General features: G+C 34.0%; 1 protein-coding gene across 1 annotated transcript in view; it reads right to left on the bottom strand.

Moving 5' to 3' along the window:
- Positions 1–2,551: 2,551 nt before the first annotated feature.
- Positions 2,552–23,179, bottom strand: part of ARID4B (AT-rich interaction domain 4B) — a 98,666-nt gene continuing 78,038 nt past the window's right edge. The window contains 11 exon segments of the mRNA XM_032216036.1: positions 2,552–4,296; positions 6,000–6,148; positions 7,276–7,353; positions 7,356–7,490; positions 7,984–8,093; positions 13,769–14,635; positions 14,637–14,949; positions 16,400–16,586; positions 17,231–17,268; positions 17,271–17,314; positions 19,673–19,916. Of these exon segments, the coding sequence (XP_032071927.1) occupies positions 4,168–4,296; positions 6,000–6,148; positions 7,276–7,353; positions 7,356–7,490; positions 7,984–8,093; positions 13,769–14,635; positions 14,637–14,949; positions 16,400–16,586; positions 17,231–17,268; positions 17,271–17,314; positions 19,673–19,916 (2,294 nt within the window). The 3' untranslated portion in view covers positions 2,552–4,167.

Genomic DNA, 23,179 nt, shown 5'->3' on the forward strand with positions numbered 1-23,179 from the left:
GGTACATTTACTTAGTGTTTTAAATATGTCATTAAAACCTTGACCCACTATTCTCCCCCCTCCCAAATGCTTAAGTGGTCTTTCCGCGGTTATACCAATTGTGAATCCCTTGTTTCTCATATAATGATCTATTCCATTTTTAACACTGATTAAGTGCCATCAAATCATTGTCGGTTATTTTTTTCATATATAGTTCAAAAATACATCTGTATCTTTCAAACTTAGGGAACTTTATAACAAGTATATTAACAAACATATTAAACCAAAAGGGAAATATAGCAGGGTATATCCATATTGTATGTTCTCATTATCAATTTTACATTTGCAGAATAAGGTTGACCAATCAAGTCTTTTTAAATATTTTCTCAGGGACCAATAAACACACAAAAATGATAGTTTGAATTAATCTCATACTTAAATCATGCTTTATATTCTTTTAACCCAACCTGATTTTTTGACCAGTTTTTTGTAAATATTACTCTTTACTCCAGTTTTTGTAAATATTAATATCTACTTGAATGATTTCTAAGCTTTTATAAATATTGCAGATTTAAAAGTATCCATTCCCCATAACAATCCTGAAAGTTTTAGATGACTCGCCTTGCTTACATTGCAAATTTAAATGATATTTGATTAAATATATTGCTGTATTTCAGGCAATCAAAATAACTCTTGCACAAAGCAAATAAGTTTAAATCTTGATTGGTTATAAGCTGATTCAAGTGTTAATACCTCTGCTTCCACAGGATTTAAAAAATAGGAGTTCTAATTTTCAAACTAGGATTGTCCCAGAATTTATAAGAACAATACTAACAAATATGCTTTCATTTCTACATGTTTAGGGTAAGTATGTTTCGAATCATCTAATGTAGGAAATGCAATAAAGCTATGTATTGCTAATTATACATCCAGACTCCAAGATTTGGAATGCAAGGGGCTATCTGGAATACAACCTTTAGGAATATAGTTTGGACTGTTTCAAGAGAAGGAAGTGCAAGATCCTGACTGGGCATCACCAAGTAGTTATAAACAAGCCTTGCTGAGGTACAGCTTCAGCCTGCTGGGATATGCTGGCTTCTCTGGTGAGGTAAAAAGATTAAATTGCAACCAGTTTTTTTTTTAAAAAATACCACTTAAATGTAATTCTTTTACTTGAAAAGCATTGCAACCTTATAAATGGAGTTTAATGTGATGGTTATATGACAACTTTTAAACTCTTCACAAGACACAGTTTGTATCAAACAAGTTAGGGTTTTTTTTACATTTATAAAGCTCCTTTTTTGCATTTGCAACCAGAAAGCTCAAACGACAGTTTATCAAAAATTGATTTATTGTGAGTCCCAAAGGCCAAAACCCCATTTAGAGCCACACTGGTTTAATATTTTATGAGAGAGTATTGCCAAATTGTTTTCCACATTCTCTTTATTGTTAAATCTATAAATTATGGTATGGAGAAATGAATAGTGCTTATTTCCCTATTTTTTTTTAATTGGAAACAATATTTTAAGAAGCCATCACAGCTTTCTAAGGATTGGTCATAAGAGCACTTTGTAGCAAGTATCCTTTTCAAGCAGAATACAACATTTCAAATGTAAAACACCTAGATGCTGAATTGTGTGTGAATGCACTAGAATTCAAATTAGTTTTGCTAATAACAGGGGCATTATTTTTGATAAACTGTAATCTCAGCTCATGTGAACAAGTTTGAAAAAGTAACAGATCTAGATCTCTTCCAAATTGTTTGGAAAAGATTTAGTCAGACAGCCCCATTATGGTTTACTGATGAACAACAATGTCCTGGTGCACACTACTTAAAATATATGTTTGCTTCATCTGCAAGTAGGCAACATTAATAATAAATTATAGGTAGCTCTATCAGTGGATTATTCAGCATATCTAAATCATGCCCTCTGCTTTATTCCTCTCAGGAAGAAAGCCAAAGGAAAAAAATGCAAATATACTGCATTTTATTTGAGACATATGTTCCACAAGAATTCCAAACTTTTCTTTGGACAAAAAAGCTTACAAAATAGGTAACTACCACAAAACACAACAGTCTGCTCTTTTTTCTTATTTTGTATGTCATGCAATGCAATGCAATGCAAAATTAGTGATACTAATTTCTAATTAGTTCAATTATGGATTATGGGGATTTTCTTCTTTTTATATAGTTGCCACTTCCTCTCTTAGAATGGGAGGGAATATTTAAAGGTGCTTACCCAAATCAAGATCACAGAAATCTCTACAGGTATGAAGGACTTTGAAAGGTTTACCGCCTACCTAAGGGTATGGGCTCCTTACCTTGTTCACTGATCAATGTTTACATATTCCCCTTTGTGCCCTTTTGATATTAGGAACTTCTAATAATTTATGGAGGTAGGAAAGATAATTTAAGCCTGAAATTAACTGCATTTTAAATTTGATCAAAAAGAACATTTATGTTACCCCAATAACAAAGGTTATTATGACCAACAAATGAACAACACTGGATTTATAGCTGAAACTGCTGAATATGCTGAAATGTCTTAATTAAACTGTTAGAAACAAAATCCAGTATTCACAAACTATGGCATTTTATTTCAGAGGCCTTTGCTTACATTTGTACAATATATTACATAATTCCATTGTCTGCAGAACCTAATATATATTTTATAGCTTTTCTTTATATGCCTTTCCTTCAATGTTTGTCAACAATTTTTACAGTCCTGTACATATCTGAAGAGTTTGAAACCATTTTCAATAAAATCAGTTACCTTTAAACACACACTACTAAGACTGAAAATGCTTTTCTTAGAAAAGTCAAATGTAAAGATTCGGACACTCTAGCATCTACAAACAGAATGTTTGAAATTCTTACATGTTGTATTGCCAGAAAAAGAAAAAAGAAAAGAACATGCCAGCCCCCATAAGCCCAGCCAAAAGAAGTACACATAACTACAATTAAAACAGTAAAACAATCTGTACAGTAAAGTACTGTGTATTAACAGTGCCAGGTATTAAATAGCTCGAATGAACATTCCCGCAATATACAAATGTCTTACAAAGTTGTGTAATTAAATACAAGTGCCAAACGAGAGGGCATGGGTTCCATACAACATAAAGTCAATAGAAGTGAAAACAGCTGAGTTGATTTTGGATTTTATACAAGGTAATTAAAAAAAAATCATTTCAACCACTCTGTTAGCTATTTATATTATAAACAACTATCCTTTTGTGGCAATGTTCTTCTCAACAATGACTTAATATTAACACCCTTTACTCCTTCTTGAAGACCTCTCAATTGCAGCTCATAATAAAATAAGCATTACTAATGAAATATTGTTTGCTTTAACTGAAAAGAAACTTTTACAAGAAACACAAAAAATAAGTGTTATAATTCATTATGAATAAATATACACTTTAAACTGGCTAAATACAATCTTTGTACATTAAGATTTAATACAGTTTGTTAGCCGTTTTCTTCCTTTTTCACAATTTATCAAAATTAAAAAAAATACTGATTCGTAGAAAAATGGCGAAGTACAGTAGTTTCATTCCAATTCATGGGCTATCAAAAACCCACGATAACCTATTTTGCCTAATTCAAACCTGTAAACATTAGTCAGCCTTTTAAACAGAATCCTTATATTTGGTTGTCAATCTGATGAAAAACATCCTGTTAACGGCAGGTTTGGAACTGAATTACCTGTGCTTGACTTGTACAGTTATAGTCACCATTAAGGCAACAGTTAAAAAACAATTATCTTGTAAAAATGAAAATAGGCTCATTTTTCCTAAAGAATGGAAAAATATCAAATGTTCCAGCTTTAACAAAATACCAGGGAATACGTGAACAGTAAGCCACTTTAATGTTTTAATTTGGCCTACCCAACAACTGCACGCTTACCACATTGATTCTACTGGCAGTGAACAACTTCCATTTGCCACAGTGGAAGGCCTTCAATTCATTCAACATACAATTCCCAGACAAGTTGGAAACAATTATTGCTTGAGGAAAAGCAGTCTTTTGTACTTTTTCTTCATAAAAGTGCACTTAAGTGCAAAGTTAGCTTGTCAAGATTTTTTTTAAATACAAAATAGTGCTTGTCTGAATTTTGTGCCACTGTGCAGTATAAAAAGTGGCTCTCAGCAGCCATTAAGTGCAAAGTGCTTCGGCAAGTCTTGCTGTCACCTGCACTCGACTGACATTCCATTCTGTGATGAATTGGACACGGGTGGATCTGCTAAACTTAACATAACTGCTGCCGTAATGGTACTGGAGGAAGGCGAGGAAGAAGAGGAGGATGTGGTCAGCACCTGCAATGAGAGAAGTAAACAAATCAATTGACCCATCTGAATGTCAGCTACTGTGAATTATTGTAAATTGTAATAGGCATTTTATTAAGTGAGTTTTGCCTCATTTTACGACCATTCTTGCCACAGGGGTTAAGTGAATCATTGCCGTTGATAAGATAGTAACATAGTTGTTAAGTGAATCTGGCTTTCCCATTGACTTTGGTGGTCAGAAGGTTGCAAAAGGGGATCATGTAACCTTGGGATATAGCAATGGTCGTAAGTATGAGTCAGTTACCAAGCATATAAATTTTGATCACATGATCATGAGGATGCTACAGAGACGTGAAAAACGGCCATAAGTCACTTTTTTCAGTGCCATTGTTAATTTGAATAGTCACTAAATGAACTGTTGTAAGTTGAGGACTAGCTGTAGTTATGCACAATTATGGAAACTCTTATTCTGAAGTAAGTTAAGAAAAGGGAAGGCTATTCCCTTAATAAGGTTAACTATCCCTATTTTTTATAGTGGATCTCTGAGAAATCTTGTAGTGTTACATTCTGCTTATTTAAAAGTAAGAAAAAACATGTGGGATGACCAAGTTGCTTATTTTATATTTTTGAAGAAATCCTGATAATTTAGCACTCCTTTATAAGTGCACTTCCAACTTATAAGCAGTAAATCAGACAAGACTTAACTTCTATAAAAAGCAATTATCAGAGTACTTTTTCTGAATTTAAAACTGCAGCATCAGGCAGATCCTTTATTCAAACAATGCCCAAATCCATACAAACTGCCCCTAAGGCATGTCATACAAGGCATGTATGTTTTCAGTTGCTTTTAGAATTGAATATTCCTCAAATGCCTGTGTTCATTGTTATCAGTCAATATGTAAAATAATGTTAAATACAGAGTTGGGAATACACAGAAAGAAATTGGCTCAGTTCTAAAGAAACGGCATTCTAAAGAACGGCACTTAGATCAAATAGTTAAGGTCGTCTGTGTTATTACTACAGAAAGTGTAACTTTTTCTTACACATGCCAGAAGTAATTATCAGAAATATAAGAATACTAGAATGTGACAGTTCGTTGATATTATGAAAATTGGTTGCTGATATTTAGATAGTTAAAATATTAGTCTGAATCCTGCCTGTAGTAGCTCCATTTTTAAAAAAATCTATGCATGAGGCAAAAAGTTGGCTAGTTTTTCCCACTAATCCCTCCATAAATGTATGTTGTTGACTAAATAATTGTAATGAAATAACTCTCTTTCTTCCAAACTTGTTTGCATCCCCCCTGCCCACCAATACTAACAAGGTTAAAACTTAAGTCCACTTGTGGACCTTTGTTTCACTGTGGACCTTTCTCTTATTGTGTCTCTCCCTAGGAGAATTTTTAAAAATCCATCTGTATTTGCAGATTTTAAGCTTGGAAATAATAGGTGAGATAAAAGAGAGTATTGATCCTTATTCTAGACTCTAGAAGACTCTAAAATTCTATAAATCTAAAAACCCATATGGAACAACCAAGCCTGTTATGAAAATTTTTCTTACAAAAACATTTTCTTTTTTCAAACAAGAAATTTCAATTCAAAGTCATTAAATATAACCCTAACAGTTACAGAGTAAGACCTAATATTTTAAAAGACAATTATGGGGAAAATTCTAAGTTTAGGAACTCTTTAAAAAAAAAGGTGGGGTGGCAGCATATTTAGGCCTAATCACTTACTTTCCCGCTCTTTTTTCTTCAAACGCTTTCTTCTTCTATCAATGGAAGCCACTTCAGATTTTAAAGACATGTAGTGTTTCCTGATTTCCTGAAGTTTTTCTTGAAGGATTGAAATGCGTTCTGCACTGGTCATATTTTCTAGGTCAGCTGGAAAATAAAGCAACTTTTATTAGCCCAAATCAAAATCCCAGTTCGTTTGTATTTAATGAAAGCAACTATATACAGCATTACATTCAGCATCTCACAACAATGGAATCCAATCTATGCTAGTCCCTCAACCCTTTTGGAAAAAGCAATTATTGACAAAATGAATAGATAACTGTTGCTCAGGCTTATAATATTATTCTTACTAGTCAGTGGACACTAATTTTCAAAACTTACGTTTGTTCAATCCCTCAGAACTAGTTACTTAAGCATTAGAGTAATTACAATATTTATACCAGTATGTCAATTAATTAACAATTACACATCTTATGATTGAACTGTTACTGTGAGCAAAACTTGGGGGAGGGGGGGGGAAACAGTAGGAAAGGCTATTATAAAGTGAAAACTTTTCCCCATAAATGTGTAATTGAGAACTCCTTGCTGAATCAAGAAATATTATGTGAAATAAAACCTGTGTAATAAATGGAATATTTAGTAAAAGATTCAATATGGAGTGGAGAATAAGATAAAATATGCAAATCCTTTTGGTTGTTTAATTACTTATAAAGGTTTAATGAATCCTTGGGGTTAGGATTAGGTTTGAAATTTAAGAAGGCTGTATGATGCAATGAAGAGTGTATAATGTAGTGAAGAGTATGTATCTGAACGTTAACCTTAACCTGTCAAGAGTGAAACTTTGGGAGCTACATGCCATGTCATTTCAACTTGTCATTAGAGGAAGGGGGGTTGGTTACAAACAGGTTAACTGGAGCAACAAAACTTCTACAGCTCCACTGAAGTGAAAAGTAACATAGGAAGCCATGTATGGATATGATAGAAATAACACTGATTTCCAATAATACAAATTCATGTGAACAATGTAGGTATAAATTAGGTGTAATTAGAGTTAATCTCCTCCCACTTTAATTACTTTTATTACTTCTTATACTTTTTAGAGCTTTACATAATAATGCTTTTTCATATAGTTTTACTGACTGTATTTTACTGCATCATATGGAAATGAAAGGTTATGTCCATTCTTGGGAATTCAGCAGTTTTGAATTCAAAACACTTGGTACACTTCCAGAATTCAGGAGAGGCAAACTCAGCCACAGTTAATCTTTACTTACATAATTGGAAACTCCATTTGTAAAGTTTTGGCAAACGACTGTTCTGTTCTTTGAGATCAGAATCTTTTTCTCCATTTTCCCACATTTTCCAGGAGACTGTATTCTAGCTTGAGCTTTTGTATGCTGAGATTTCACCCCTGTAGAAACTGATTTTGCTGGCTGAGTTTTGGTAATACTTTCTCCAGCAGAAAGTTCTTCACTATCACTACTGTTTGCTGAAAGAAGAGACAACAAATGAACTTTAGGCTTAGATTGATAAACATTTCAGCACTTCAAATGCTTATATACAGTCACTAAAAGCATTATCTTCTTGTCCTCCAATAAATATATAATGGAATATTTCATAGATAAATTAAAAACTTGTATTGTTTTTAGAGATAAGTAAGAATAAGACTCACTTGGGGGGCACTGCACAGTTTCCTAAGGGTGGAAGCAATCTTTAAGCAGGGTTCAATTTAGAATGTTTTGGCAGGCTGAAAGAGGAAGGGGAAGTACTTTTAAAGGATCTTCAATGCTTTGGGAGAGTTCAGAAAGGGCTGCAGAGAGAAGGAACCAGCAAATATTGCTTCCTCTCTATTCTGTCACTATAAATATAGGTATGAAATTTTTATTTCTCCTGATTTCAGAAGGATACTTTTGGATTCAGCTCATGATCTATTCATAAATTTTAAGACCAAGTTTTACACTCCATGGATTTGCCATACTTACTACTTTTTTCTTCTTTTTTGTTCACCACAGATGTTTTATGACTTCTTTTCTGCTTTTTCGAGGGACCACCACCCTGGCTATCTTTAAGTCTTTTCTGGCCTGTACAAGCTTTATTAACATAAAACAAGATATTTTTACATGAATATATCAGAAACACATTTCAATTTTGATTATATCATTTTGCAGTGACAACCTTTATAACCTAGTTGGAAACAGGGCAACTGGCTTCAAAATGGCTGCAGCTTAACATAAAAACATTTTAAAATGTATTAATTTAATTTTTAAAAACAATTATCAGACAGCTTCATTAAGCTATCAGTAAATAGGATAATAACATTTTAAAAGGAAGGGAAAGAACAGAATTTTCAAAATTTATAGTTAAAATCTTACTCATACTAAATAGGAAGAGATTATGAACCTCACATAACTTCTCTCAAACGAAGATTCTTGACTAGACATAAAGGCAGCCCCACATAGAAACCAATCCACTAATCAGGCTTGAATGTAAACAGCATATGAACTAATTGACATTTTATTCTGGGAAGATATATAATTGACATGTCAGCTGAAGTGAATTAAGGCACTCCTGGCCATTGCCTCCTCCAGAGAAAGATTGGGATACACCCACACGCTGAAACTCTTCATTTCCTCTATCTGGGACAACTTGACTTCATTCAGTACAGGAAGATCTACCAACTTTTTGGAACTGCGACACCCTCCCTCCAATGGGCACCTCCATCTTGTCTGGATTCAATTTCAATTTATTGTCCTTCACTGAATCTACTATTGACTGCAGTAGGCTTTTAGAAGAACCAAACCATTATTTGATAATATTAAAGAACTATAAATTTGGGGATTATTAGTATATTAATAGTGCCCAGCTCCATATTTTACAGAAGAGAGCTATAAGGAGCTCCTTATAATATTTCCCCTTTCAAACAACAACTATCCCCAAATTACATAATTTGAAAGCTATAAAGAGAGAGAGGAATAGAGCCACTTCAAAGCAATTCTTCATATTTTAGGAAGATAATTCTGGACAAGGGATTTCAGAAGCAGTAGAACAGTTCTCTGTTCCACTTTCTAGCTCATTCTCATTTCTACCTCACCTTCACCAAAGGGTATTCAATGAACTGCTGTGGGCCGTCTCAGAATATCAGACCTTGTTAAGGTAGGGGGCTTTCATCAGATTATAAGATCCCCCAGACATATGTCTGAAATCACCTCCCTCCAGGCAAGCTGAACAATATTTATCTAGCTCACACTGTATGCCCTATCCTTGGAACATTAAAGGCTGGAAAGTCAGAAGAAAATATCCTAGTTTGTATCTCCAATTATGATGGTTTTGTCACAAGAAACATGGCATGTGGGAGCATTGTGCTTGGAGGAATATAAGTATTGTGGAAGCAGAGTTTGGAGTCGGATGGGGAGCTTTACATTTGTTTTGTTTGTTAGTTCCCACTTCTTTACAAATCCAAATCACTAGTTTGCAATCCTTACAATATGTCATAGCAATGTGAAAGAATGAAATGCCCTGCATTATTTAAATTCTTCAAGAGTCATTTTTTGTTAATATATTCATTTCCCCCTTACTTATTCGAGTTCAAATCAAAACTGTGGGAAGAAAAATAAAATTATACTTGGAAGGTTTATTAAGTAGGCTTCCATCAATGTATTTTATACAGGCTGGAAACTTCAGTGCAAAAACTGAGATTTATGACGAGGAGCTTATGATCAAATTGCATCAACCCCCTGATCAGATAATATTGCCACTGTTATTGCAACAATCCAATAACAAGATTGGGAATTTTAGAGGGTTCTGTTTTATAACATTTGCTTTATACAAAAGTGCTTTTTAAACACAATTTGGCAGTATTAAATGGGTCTATTACTAGTGATATTGGCAAATATATTACTATACTGGTAGTAACCCATCTTTGGTTGGTAATAAAGTAGTGTTGCTGAATGGTACTCATTTAAGTGTACAGTTGCCAACCAATTTGATCATTGTCCAAATATATTTAACATTTGATAGAATTCTTTTACTATCCTGCTATTTTTGTAACAAAACTTGCCCAGGTGTTATTAGATAAGTCTTCTTAGATTGATGGTAAGATTGATATAGTCCATGACTTACTACCAGTCGCATAACAACCATTTAAAATTATGATGACCCATAAAGCACTTCTTGGCATTGTAAAATATCCCCTGGGCACATGATCACATTTCGAGCACTTGGAAACCTGCTCGCCTTTATGACTAGTTGCAGTATCCTACAATCATATGATTATGATTTGTGACATTTTTTGCCAGCAAAAACTGCCATTCGGAAGTATGAGTTAGCACTTATGACCATGGTATTTGCTTAATGGCTGCCAAATCAGTAAAATGCAAACTAAGCACCTGCAAATGAAATTCCTAGATTGACTGGATATGAATTGATCCTGAGAGATAAACGGGGAAAAATTCAGGGATAGAAGATTTACATTAATTTATGCTACAGTGCTCAGCATCTAGAAAAAGTATTCTTTGAAATGTGGTTTATCCCTTTAACTGACTTAAACTTGGATTCAATTCAATATACAGGAGCAAACTGTGATGCAAATTTAATGATTCCCTAATTGATAAGTATCTATTCCTATGAATATTTAAAATATATGAGAACACAAGTAAAAGTCAGATGTAATGCACAAGGACATCTAACCAAAGCAGTGAAAGAAACAGAGGGTGCAGGGCAGTGGTGGGTTCCAGATCCTGTTGCAACCAGTACGGTTGCAACAGGGCCCGGGGTCCTCCACATGAATGTGCGCAGTGCGCACACATGCATCTTACAGTCCAGTGACACCTCTGTGAGCCTCCACAACACTCCAGCTGCTCGGCAGAGCATCGTGCAGGCACTGTACGCGCCATGCACGGAAGCCCTGAAGAGTTTAAAGACAGGTAAGAAGGGCTAGTGAGGGGGCCCTCCGGAGCACCAGAACGGCTCCGGTACGCCCGTACTGGGGCGTACCAGCTGCAACCCACCACTGGTGCAGGGCTGTTTTTTACCTCCCACTACTTAAGCCATTTTAAGCAACCAGGTTTTCTATCCTAAGATGGCCCAATAACATGCCAACTCACTTTTATATGCTGATTATGTGGTAGTTTTACCTTTCAATCCTGTTAAGGCCTATAAGTTTCATTTATTTCATTTTAAATTTCTATGCCGCCCAATCCTGGAGGACTCCGGGCAGCTTACAGAAATGAAAAAAAATTAAAAAGAATTATTAAAAACAATTGGACACAACAAGGTTAAAAAGGGAAACACAACAAACACCCAATCAGGAGAGGGCTGGACCTCAATCAAGGGGTCAACAGCCCCAAGCCTGCCGGAAAAGCCAGGTTTTAATGGCTTTGCGAAAGGCCATGAGAGTGGGTAGGGCCCGGATCTCAGGAGGCAGCTCATTCCACAGGGCCGGAGCGGCAACAGAGAAGGCCCTACTCCTAGGCGTCGACAGTTGGCATTGTCCCGCTGATGGCACCCGAAGAAGGCCCATCCTGTGCGATCTTATTGGTCTGAGGGAGGTATGTGGCAGTTGATGTGCTATATACAATTCTAAGTCTAAGAGTTGAGCATCCGAGTTACACAATTGGCAAATAGGAGAACACATAATCAAACAAGTCAAAAAATTTAAATATCTAGAGCTGGCTTTCCAAGCTTCTGGAGCCTGAAATGCCCAGGGGACTATGTATCCCAAAGAACACAAAGATCCTCAGCTATACAAACTTTCGATTTTAACTGAGTTGCACAGTTTATCCAGCTGCTGTTAAGTTATGCCCAGCTATTGTATGGGATTCAATTAGAGCTTTGTAGCAGGATGGTTAGTTAAACTTAAATTCTCAAGAAATGTTTTCCTAGTCCCTTGTTGTGTCCCCAATATAATGCTTCACTAAGAAGCAGAAGTAATTTAGAGGCTCTGGATTCTCTTTAAATTTTGGTTGAAAGTGTTACATAGCTCAGGTGGATTGGCCACTTTAGTTATAGCATATGATTTGATTCTTGCTAGAAAAAGTATAATTGCATGACATTTCTTTTTTTTTTTTCTGGGATGCTTTTTTTCCTTTGGGGTTACAGCATGCAAACTTAATTTTGAGAAGGTCAATAGGACTATGCACTTGTCCCCACAATGCATTTATTAACCAGTTTCTAAATTTTAAATCAGTCAATTATTTGTACAAGATCACTTTCAAAATTCAGAAGAACCTTATCCCCGATCCATTTTAATGTTCTCCTCACAGCAGTATTGGAAGAGAAAAATAGGAAAATCCCATTTGATACATGATGGAGTCCTATAGCGTAGGTATGATAAGAATTACACCCTTTGTTTTGTTATTTCTTGCAGTTGTAGCTGTTTCCCCTCTCCTTTCTAAATTCCTATGGTATTCTGACTCATTTTACTTATTGTTACTTATTAGATAATAAAGGCAATTATCTGTCCTTAAATTATCAACAGTTACTATGTGCATGAGCTGTGCCCTATTATGACTTGTAATCGATAATGATTATGCAATGTTATACTGTGCATGTTTTTTCTTTTAGTCCATGAATGGGAAAAAAGTATATCACTTAAAACTGATGAGATGTCAATAGGATCTTCAGACAGAATTATCCTCAGGTCAATAAAGGCAGTCAAAACCTTAAAGCTTGATCTGAAGATGCTTGAAATTAACCAAGCTATTTTGGGGGGAATTAGTTTTACTAAAGCAAAGATTTATCACTGATTTTCAACGGGCCTTTGTGGCACAGGTAATCCTTGACTCACAACCATTCAGTTATCACAGCACTGAAAAAGGTGATTCATGACTGTCCTCACACTTATGACTGTCACAGTATCCCCATGGGCATGTGATCAACAACAGCTGCAGTGTCCTCATTTGTGACCTTTCTAGCCAGTTTCTAACAAGCAAAGTCAATGAGGGAAGATGGATTCTCTTAACAACAGTGGGATTTACTTAAGGATTGCAATGATTCACTTAACTATGCTGGCCAAAAAGGCTGAAAACTGGGTGAAGCTCACTTTAACAACTGCCTTGCTTAGCAATAGAAATTCTGGTCACAACTGTGGTCATAAATTGAGGATTACCTGTATTTTATTTTGTGAGGTGGGCTAGAATGCAAGAATGTGCAGATTAAAAAGAAAAAGAAAACAATAAAAAAGCAGAAAATATTTTGGTTCTATTGATGTTGTTTAACTATCAAAATAAACTAAATTAAAATTTCAAAACAGTAGTTTATTAAAAAGAGTATTGCTAAGAATAAAAATATTTTATTACCAATTTCAGAGTACTCAATTTTGTAAAAAGATTACTAACCTAAAAAGATTACTAACCTAATACTGAGACCATATAACCCTAGCTTTAAGCATCTCATGTTCAACTAGGATATGAAAAAGGTATTTTGAATAGGTGGTAATGTAAGAAAACTCAAAAGAGAAACTTGAAAGGAAAAAAAAAACAGCAACACAGGATCTACCAGATTTGCCATGTTAGCAATGGCAAATAAATACTGCATAGTTACAATTACCTTCGCAACCAGCTGCATCATCATTTAGCAAACTCTCCACCCAACCATGTCCATCCAGACAAATACTATAAATAATGCCACTCTGAAATCTGAAACTATCTTACTCAATACCATAGTTGGCTATAATGAAACAGATTAGCCTTTCTGAAGTCAGCACTGCCTGAATGTATTGGACTATAATTTCCATAATTCCCACCCATACAGACATTTATTTATTATACCTTTTCAGTGTGTTCTGGTTGATTACTGCTGCTGGAGCTGACACTGGCATCAAAGCCTGTGGGAGATACATTTCCTTCAGACTGAAGGTCCTGCAGTTCTCCTACAATACTGTCCACCTCAATTGTGCTATCTGTTTCACTCTTGATGCTTCGTACTTCTTCTTGACTCGGTGCCAGAGCTTCAGAAATAGATATGCCCGACTGATGCCTGCTGGAATCTGCTACTGTTACAGATGGGGGTGATTCAGGTGTGGTGGGTGGGGTGTTTAGAACTGAATTACTGCCACTACTTGGGAACTCAACTTTCTTGTCGTTCATTTCAGTTGGCTTTTCCTCAACAGGTTTTGCATCTGTGCTTAGTGGCAAAGATCTTTCAACTTTAGAACTAGACAAAGAGGTATCCTCTTCCTCAAGGGTTTGCAGATGCTCCTCTGGTGTTGCCTGCTCAGGAGAAGCATGGGGTGGAGAAGCTGCTGCTTCTGTGTCAGAATCTGAAAAGAGTTCTTTCAGAGTCTTTTTAGGCCATTGTCCCTGAATACTTGACCACACATCTTTCCGGTCTTTTGCTCTGGTATTCTGAAGCCTTTCATCAGAGTTACTTAGAAGCTTTATTCTCTTCTCTGACACTTCAGAGAACCCAGGATAAAAAGCATTTGTCCGTAAAGATTTCCTTTTATCATCTAATCCGTTATACTTCTTATTAGGTGTTAATTTTAACTTATTTTTTACTTCATCTTCATCTGAAGAACTATTACTGCTGTTTTCCAAGCTAAGTATATCTTTTCCATTTGATTTTTCATCTTTACTATTAGGCGATCCAGTTTTTAAACATTCTTCAGGTACACAGTACCTTCGTTTACCACGTTTTTTTTATCCGTTGGCTCTTTTTTATCTCTTTCCTTTTCTTGGCACTTGCATGGTCACCATCACAGTCAGTATCATCAGATAATTCTGTCAATTCTTTCTGGGGTCTTTCTGGGGATTTTGATACTGGCTTGGATACTGTAGCATCTCCAAGGGTTACTGCCTCTTCTGGCATGGATAAGCTGATTTGCTCTTTCAGACAAACTTCATTATTGTCTTGGGTCAAAGCTTCAACTTGAGGATCCTCCTTCCCGTTGCTATACACATTTGGAGCACTTTGGTCATCATCTTGTTCACTATCGTCTGAGCTTTCAGATGCTATGGGAGGAAAAAAAGTAAAAAAATCAACCCCTCTAGCATCCATATCCTATGTTTAGATATGTTTCACACAAATCTGAATTAGCCTTTAACTTCCCTGTGGGTAGAATTCCCTATTTGGATTTATTTTTAAGAAAAAATTATATTTAAAAGTCTATTTGAAAGTATGACAATAGTTTGAACCCAAAGTTCATGTTCCATAAACAAACTACCACTTAAGGACCAAGGTTTCTGTAATAATCAGAAGACATGTACATCTTTCAAATGAACCCATTTTTTTACATCATTTCTTGGAATTAATAACAAAATGTTGTCCCTCCCTAACTTTTGGTATCCTAAACAATATTTGTTATATTCAATATTAATTGGATATGTGCATACAAATAATAAAACAATTACAAATATGGTACAGGAAGAAATATACTTTCATTAAACAAACAAAGTCAAGTGATGAAACGTGCTGTTGAAATGGCAATCAGGCAAGAAATGAGAACTGTTCTGAAATTATTTATGCTTTGAAATATAAAGGCAGATATATATGCTGCATACAGAAAGAAACAGTGAATGAGAAAAGGAGAAAGATCCCCCTTCCCCACCAAAAGAAAGCATTCTTAAGGCATCCACTGTACCTTTTAGCATCTCCCAAATCTCAAAAACCAACTAATAATTTAGGGCATGCTAATTTATTAGCCACATTTTCTGCATCCCTCAGAGAAAGCAGAAAGACAAGATGTTATCATTCAGGTAAAAAAACAAAAAACAAAGATTGTGTACCCTTACTATATGAGTTTATATCCAAAGAATCAGGCAAAAATATATAGTCCAACAATGGTTTATCATCTTATTCAGAAACCTGCTGTTTCAAATAATTTTTCAACTGAAATAGATTTCATGGAGATCATTTCAATCAGTCGAATATCTGATAGACAAACACAAATTCTTGAACTCATCTAAAGTTCTGATTAAAAATTGGAAAGAGGTGAATACTAAAAGGATACTCAGGTTAAACAAAATTAAAATTGGGAATATAATTTAAATATAAACACAGGAACAGATGAATCCAGAATGATAGGAAGCTAACAAAATAAAAACAAAAAAGGAGATAAAAATAATACACTGGTGTAGAGCACTATAAATTTATTCTTAAACAAGGAGATAAAAAACAAAAGTCAAACTCTTATCAACATTATAAAGAAGTTCAGTCTAATTTTAAAAAAAACAAAGATGGCCTAAGTAAGTAGCTCAGAAGGTTCCCATGTAATGGGAAGCCAAAATCACTGAAATTTTGGTATGCCAAATCACAAGCTATGCGATTATGCATCCTGCTCAAATTATGGCCGCTCATAGGAGCAGCTTAAAAACCACAAATGGGTCTGCCTTTGGACCATCATGAAAATCAAGGACTTGGAATTGTTTCTCTCAGAAAGAAATACATTTTTGTGCTCATTACCTTGCAGTCCATTAAGGATAGAAATAATCTCTAAAGATTTATTTGGAGCTAGTTCAGAAGTTTTGGCTTCAGCGCTGTCTGGTTTGGATGCCATCTCAGGTGATATACCAACATGAAATGGTGGTTTTGATGAACGACGTAATTTAAATGCTTTTGGGGAATATTTCTCATCTTTATCAGCTTTATTCTAGTTTAAAAGAAAGAAATATTCTATTAATATAATTTATCTTATATCAGAGTTAACAGAATGTTGAGAATAAAACAAAATCAAATGGCAAGACTTCGTATAAAGTAAATCTAATTGAGATGCTAAACATGTGTTTAGAAGAAACATCTAAAATATATACTTGTAAATTTTTTATAGATCTTAATATTGTGCAGAACCATTTCACTTCTTATCTGATATATACTACATCTTTTAGAATTTTAAGTATCTATTTTTCAAACTGGTAATTAAGAGCCAACATTATTATTGTCTACAGATGAGTTCTATTCAATGACTTGGAAAGCACTGAAAATATTTGAACAGCTTGGGGGCAATGTTTAGTGGTTGGGAAGAATTCAAGTTTACAGTGGCAAATAATTATGCAAACAGGCAGGGTAGGATTTTTGAATGTCTTCATTTTGAGGGACAAATTGTCAACAAATCAGCAAAGACACTAATATATTACTTCATAATGAGTGGAATAATGATAAGCAAATATGAAAATGAAATCCCTGTGTAACTCTTCTTCCTCCCTAGAACAGCTGCTATCAATAGTAAATCACTATGACAGTCTATTTCTTTCTATTTCGATTAATATTCAGCATCAGCCATCTAAAATAATCTACCTTTATTTTCTTTCGATGCTTTATTTTGGGTACATTTTGTCTGCTGGTCTCACTATCTTGTCCGCTTTTATCCATTCATCATACCTAGAAAGAATTGAAATACATACACTTACTTTTTGGAGATAATTAAATGTAGACTACAGAAAAACATTTTGTAAAATATACAAATATATAAAACTCTAACAATTTGATATATTTTCATGTTCATTAGGTAACAAAAATAATTATTATTCTGGACATATTTCAGGATGGCTTACTATTAAAATGGAGCAGAGACATGAAGCATGTTATTAGCATTAGCAGTGTTAAAATTGTAGAGATAAATCCAGTGACAAATTAGCAAACTTTTCACCAGGCAAAAGGAAGTTCCCTTTCTCAATCCATTATCTAAAATCTGATTTACAGATTCTACTCAACCAGCATTCTAGAGCAGACTTGGAGGAGAGAAAACACTGAGGAATTCAAGACAAAGGCAAAATCCAACCGATCTACAATATCTGTTCCAGAATATGAACTCTAGAAATGCTGTGCTTCCATACTCCTATAATACTTATAATAGTTCTGATGTAGAAATTAAGGAAATTGTCACTAAATTCTTTCTCCCATCAACAACATATATTTAGAATTTAATTCAAATTACACAATCCAAATAAGCATTGATATAATCAGAATTAACACATTCTCTTAGCCACCGTCCCCCTTCTCCCAGACTAAAAAAGACTAATGAAATAAGAATGTTATACTACTGCTAAGTAATCTTTTTGATCAGAATAATTCATACTATTTTAAGTCATCTGACAATCATGTGAGACAGCTATATAGTGATCTTAACATATTCTGGTAGAACGCAGAATACAGTGAATTACAGTAGCATATTTTTATCACAAAAGAAGAACATAAAGGAAATACCCAAGCAATTAGAAATACAATCACCAAAGCAATCTCATTCATATAAACACACATACAAACACATGCTTACTATACGATTTATGTCAAAATAAGGCACTACTCTAGCCTTGTAATCTAAGGTAAGTCATCCAGGGTATATGTTTAAGGTTTGTGGTACAAATAGAAATTTTGCTGAGTAGAACACAACCTCAGTGGGAAATCTGAATTACAACCACATGCTCCAGCATGAGTACAAAAGCTTGGAAGACTTAATCTCTGGTCCCCATGAAAAAGCATTTTGGATCCTGCTACAAACACATTACTTTGCCTTTAAAGCATGTATCTCCAACTGTACACAACATCTCAGTATCATACTGGAGAGAATCTAGCATAATAAAAGCCCTTGTAAACACTAGTATCTAAACAATATCAGTTAAAATTAAAATCATTCTGAAAATATATACTGAAGTACGAAGGCTTCCATTCACACTTGAATCCTGAAAGTACATATTCTATGACATAAAATCCATTCCTTTGCTTTTCTGAAATAAATATCCCATGAAGTTAAAAGAAACATAAGTAACGCACAAGTTAAGAAAGCAAAAGAAAATAAGAATCCTAACATTCAGGATCTTCAATACCAGCTTTTTGTTCATCTGATTAGTGGTGACTTCATTGAGCACAATTCAGTTATAAAAATTAAGATGTAAGCATGATAAGGTTTTTCAGTTATGACTCATGTTTGGCCAACATCCGAAGAGTTTAGGCCTTTCTTAAGTCTTCCTAGACAAAATTACTGATAAAAGTAATGCAGATGGTAAGCAAAGATGATAAGGAGCTTATTTAGTAATATCAAGAAATAAAAAGCCAGTCAAAGTCTTTGCAAAGAATATTTCAATAAAGAAAATGTCTGAAAGATATGAAGAATTGAGAAATACAGGAACTGCATAGATTGGAATACTTAGTTAATGGCATAAAAGATGACAAGAATGTTTTGGCAAAAATATCAAATTTACCGTTTCCCCAAAAGCACTAAAGTTATGGCAATAAGCCAGAATAAAGAGAAGATGTTCAGACATAGAACTACAAGATTATGTGAAGATGGATCTTCTTAAGAAATAAATGGCAACAAGAAGTTTGACCAAGTGAAAGTAGAGAACAAGATTCTAGGTACTCAGAGATAATGGTTACTCGATTTAATCCAGATTTTCCAAATGAAATCTCATCTCACTTCTACCACAAATTAAACTGTTTGTCTTTATGTTTTGGAAAATGTGAAGAACTAATTATATTTTGTTCAACATAACAGCAGAATAAGAAATATTCAAGCTATTTCACTGCTCAATATTAAGATAAAACTGAGGCAGGAGATTGACTCAATGAGATTTTTTTTTATTTACAGGTAACTCACTAAGCTATTTTGCTCTTAGAATAAAAATGAGTTTAAGTAGTATGATGATCTTCACAGATCAGTAATATTCTATTTGTTTTAGAACACACAAGTGTATTTTAGAGTATTTTAAAGGAAGTAATCACTAGCTAAATCTCAATTACCTCACATTCCATCCGCAGTAGTGCACCAAGTAAAGGACTTCTCCACCTTCAATATCAGAATCTTTAATACTAGCTTCATACATTTTTTGATTTTTCCCTCGTCCATACCGCACTTGGACTTTCATGCCTGGTGGATAACACTCAAACTCTTCCTCTTCATTTTTGTCATCTTCCTCCTCCTCCTCATCCTCATCATCTTCCTCCTCCCCTCTCCTCTTCTCCTTCTCATCTCTCTCTTCTCTTCCTCCTTCTTCATTTCATTCTCTTCTTCCTTAATGGTGACATCGCTTGAAAGGTTTAAAAATGTCAGTTAATAAAAATATTGAAAAAATGTTCAGTGCCAAATGGTGTATACTGATTAATATTGGGAATGCACAGAAGTGAGGAATAGTAGGTTCCATATATTTATATGTATAGCTAGAAAGATATAGCTATATACACACATTTATATATGTTTGTGTATATATGTATACATACAAGTATATATGAAATCCTTTAAAGATGAGTGATTTTAATTAGAGTGGGCAACTGACAATAAAACAGCAAACAATCAGAATAGTGACAAAAAGAGGCATTTTACGGAAGATTTTAAAAGATGACTTAGTTTAATGAAAATGTTTCATTACTATCCCTGGAAGCTAAATATGAATGTTACAGTGCTATGGGGATAAATTATTCTTAGCTGAAGAATGTTTCCATCTCTTGAAATTGTATCAATTTAGTATGTTTACATATGACTAGTTTTTAGAGGTGTGTGTGTGTGTGTGTGTGTGTGTGTGTGTGAGAGAGAGAGAGAGAGAGAGAGAGAGAGAGAGAGAGAGATTTCCCTTTGTTATGATGGCTCAATCGGTAACAGATTGTTTAGAAAGCTCATTTGATTATTCTATTTCATTTAATTGTGATTAAAATCTTAGTTTAAAATTAGCACATTCAGAAATGCTTTGAACTAGTGCTTGTCAAAGTTGAAGCAGTAACCTAAGCCTCAAGAGACAATCAGAGTATTATGACGTTCAAAGAAAAATATTTCTAAACAATAGAATTATTAGGGGTTTCAAAATAATATAAACTTTAAAACTCATTCATCGTACTGCATTTATTGTGTTTTCAGACTTTGTAAGAAATATTTCATTATAGTTTCCATCCCTATTAAAAGTTGTACAGGGGCTTTATTTCTCTACTTAATTTCAGTTTGGGAAAGGAAAGAACTCAGAATTAACATCTGCATTTGATTGGGTAGACCAGAAATGAATACACTAGATGGCAGTGAACTTTGCCTGCTTCTGCTGAAGTCACATTATTTTACCCAGTACAGATAATCCTTGATTTAACAATTCATTTTGTGACCATTCAAAGTGATAACAGTGCAGAAAAAAGATAACCGGTCCTCACATTATGAACATTGTAGCATCCATAGTCACATGATCAAAATTTGGACACTTGACAACTGGCATGTTTTCACAATGGTTGCAATGTCCCAAGGTCATGTGGTCACCATTTACAACCTTCCCAGCCAGCTTCTGACAACCAAAGCCAAGAGGAGAAGCTGGATTTGCTTAATGTCTGCATGATTCACTTAATTGCAGTGATCTGCTTAACAATGTGGCAAAAAAGATCGTGAAATTGGTTGTGACTTACTTTACAACCATCTTACTAAGCAGCAGAAATTCTGGTACCAATAGTACATCAAGGATTACCTGTACAAAAAATTAGCCTGATTCTTAATCTGGGTAATAGTTATGACAAACAGAGAACAAAGCTCTAGTTACTTCTGCAGTTCACCCCTACTTTATATTCTTTCTCTATATTTTTCTCTAGTAATGTATTTAACTCATGGCATTAAAAACGATTATGTTTAATAACTGAGCATTAAGTTAAAGAAAATCTCAACCTACAATAAACATGGTTGAACAGATTACAATTCACAATAGAAATGAGAAATCTAAACTGTAATTTTTAATTTGTCCAAAAACATCCCAACGTTTAATTTAACGCAATTTAATAGCTTTCTCCCACCAGTGATGCTATGAAAGTTCATTTTAGTACATATTCTTTCTTAGTAATATAACCAGTCTCCCAAAAGAGATCAAACCATACCTTAATATTTTTAGTACTATTGAAGACACGTTTAACAATACTGAAAATATTTGGGTATCACTTCAATACCTTTTCTTATTTAAAATGCTTTTAAACAGAAAAGCTTTTTTTCTCATACTACAATATAAAAAGTACAGCATTGCAAAATTGGTTTGCTGATGCAGGCAAAGGAGAAAGCATAAAAAGCTCAAATATTTTTAAAAACTGAACAGAAAATTGCGATTGAGTGTGCAGAACTGTTTAAATGATTCTCAGTACTGGACACTGGAAATTATAAATATTATTCTTAAAGAATATTAAACAGATCTAAAAACAAATAGAATTTATCTCCCATTCCCTTATTTTCCTTTATACTAATTATATCACCAGTATATTTTAAGTCTTATTTTAAAAACCTAAAGCTATATGCTATATGAATGAGATTGTGTTAATATAATTCTATCCTTTAGCATGACAATAGTTTATTATGGTAGTATGAAATAAAAATGGCCAATTAGTGGAGTTGGAGCTACTTCTTGGTAGATGCCTAGATGATTTGCAATAAATCGGAAACAATGGATCAGATTTAGGTTATTACTAAATTTTACATATTTATACATTGATTCTTGTTTATCTATCAGAAAAATTAGGAATATAACATAAACCTTAGCAACTGATGGAGCTACTGTACTTAAAAGTCTACTCCCACATTCCCTCAAAATGTAGTTACATAGACTTATGGGCTTGTATTTACGCCACTATTTATTCTCACACCTTCCTTTGTTTTGTTCACCATGTTGCCCTAGTGATGGCCTAATAAAAAATACTGATCCAAAAGAGAACTTTATTTTTATTTATCTTGACCAACTTGAGTACTTTCTTTTCTTGTGTTATGTCCAACTATTTAAAACAACAAATGATTAAATTGTTTCTAGCAATGAAAATAAAGACAAATGGATGGAAAAGGAAACTAAGAATGATTTGTTTTGTTATTAAGAGCTCAGTTCTGTTAATGAAAGCAAATTCCCAGGCTGCAGTATGTTTTCAGTAGTACTCTTTAGCTTATGTGTTCCACATTAAGTTATAATGAAAAACTTTAGTTCTAGTTCTGGATCCAGAAAAAAAGCCAAACTAGAATCTGCAGATTGTCTCCAGCCCTCTGTAGATAGATAAAAAAATAATAAATATAATATAATATACATTACATTAATCTCATTTTTTCTTGTTAAGGTTAATTTCTAAGATTCCTTGTTGCAATAATGTTTGCAAATCATAAGATTGTAAAAGCAATTCCAACAGTCCCTATCAGCAACATTATCTCGTGAGAATGTGTGTGTAAAAAAAAAATTTGTGCTTTAACTTTATTAGAAATATATTATATATATATATATATATATATATTATATATATATAGTATATATATATATAAATATA

Source organism: Thamnophis elegans, chromosome 4 (assembly GCF_009769535.1).
Source record: "Thamnophis elegans isolate rThaEle1 chromosome 4, rThaEle1.pri, whole genome shotgun sequence".
NCBI lineage: Eukaryota > Metazoa > Chordata > Lepidosauria > Squamata > Colubridae > Thamnophis > Thamnophis elegans.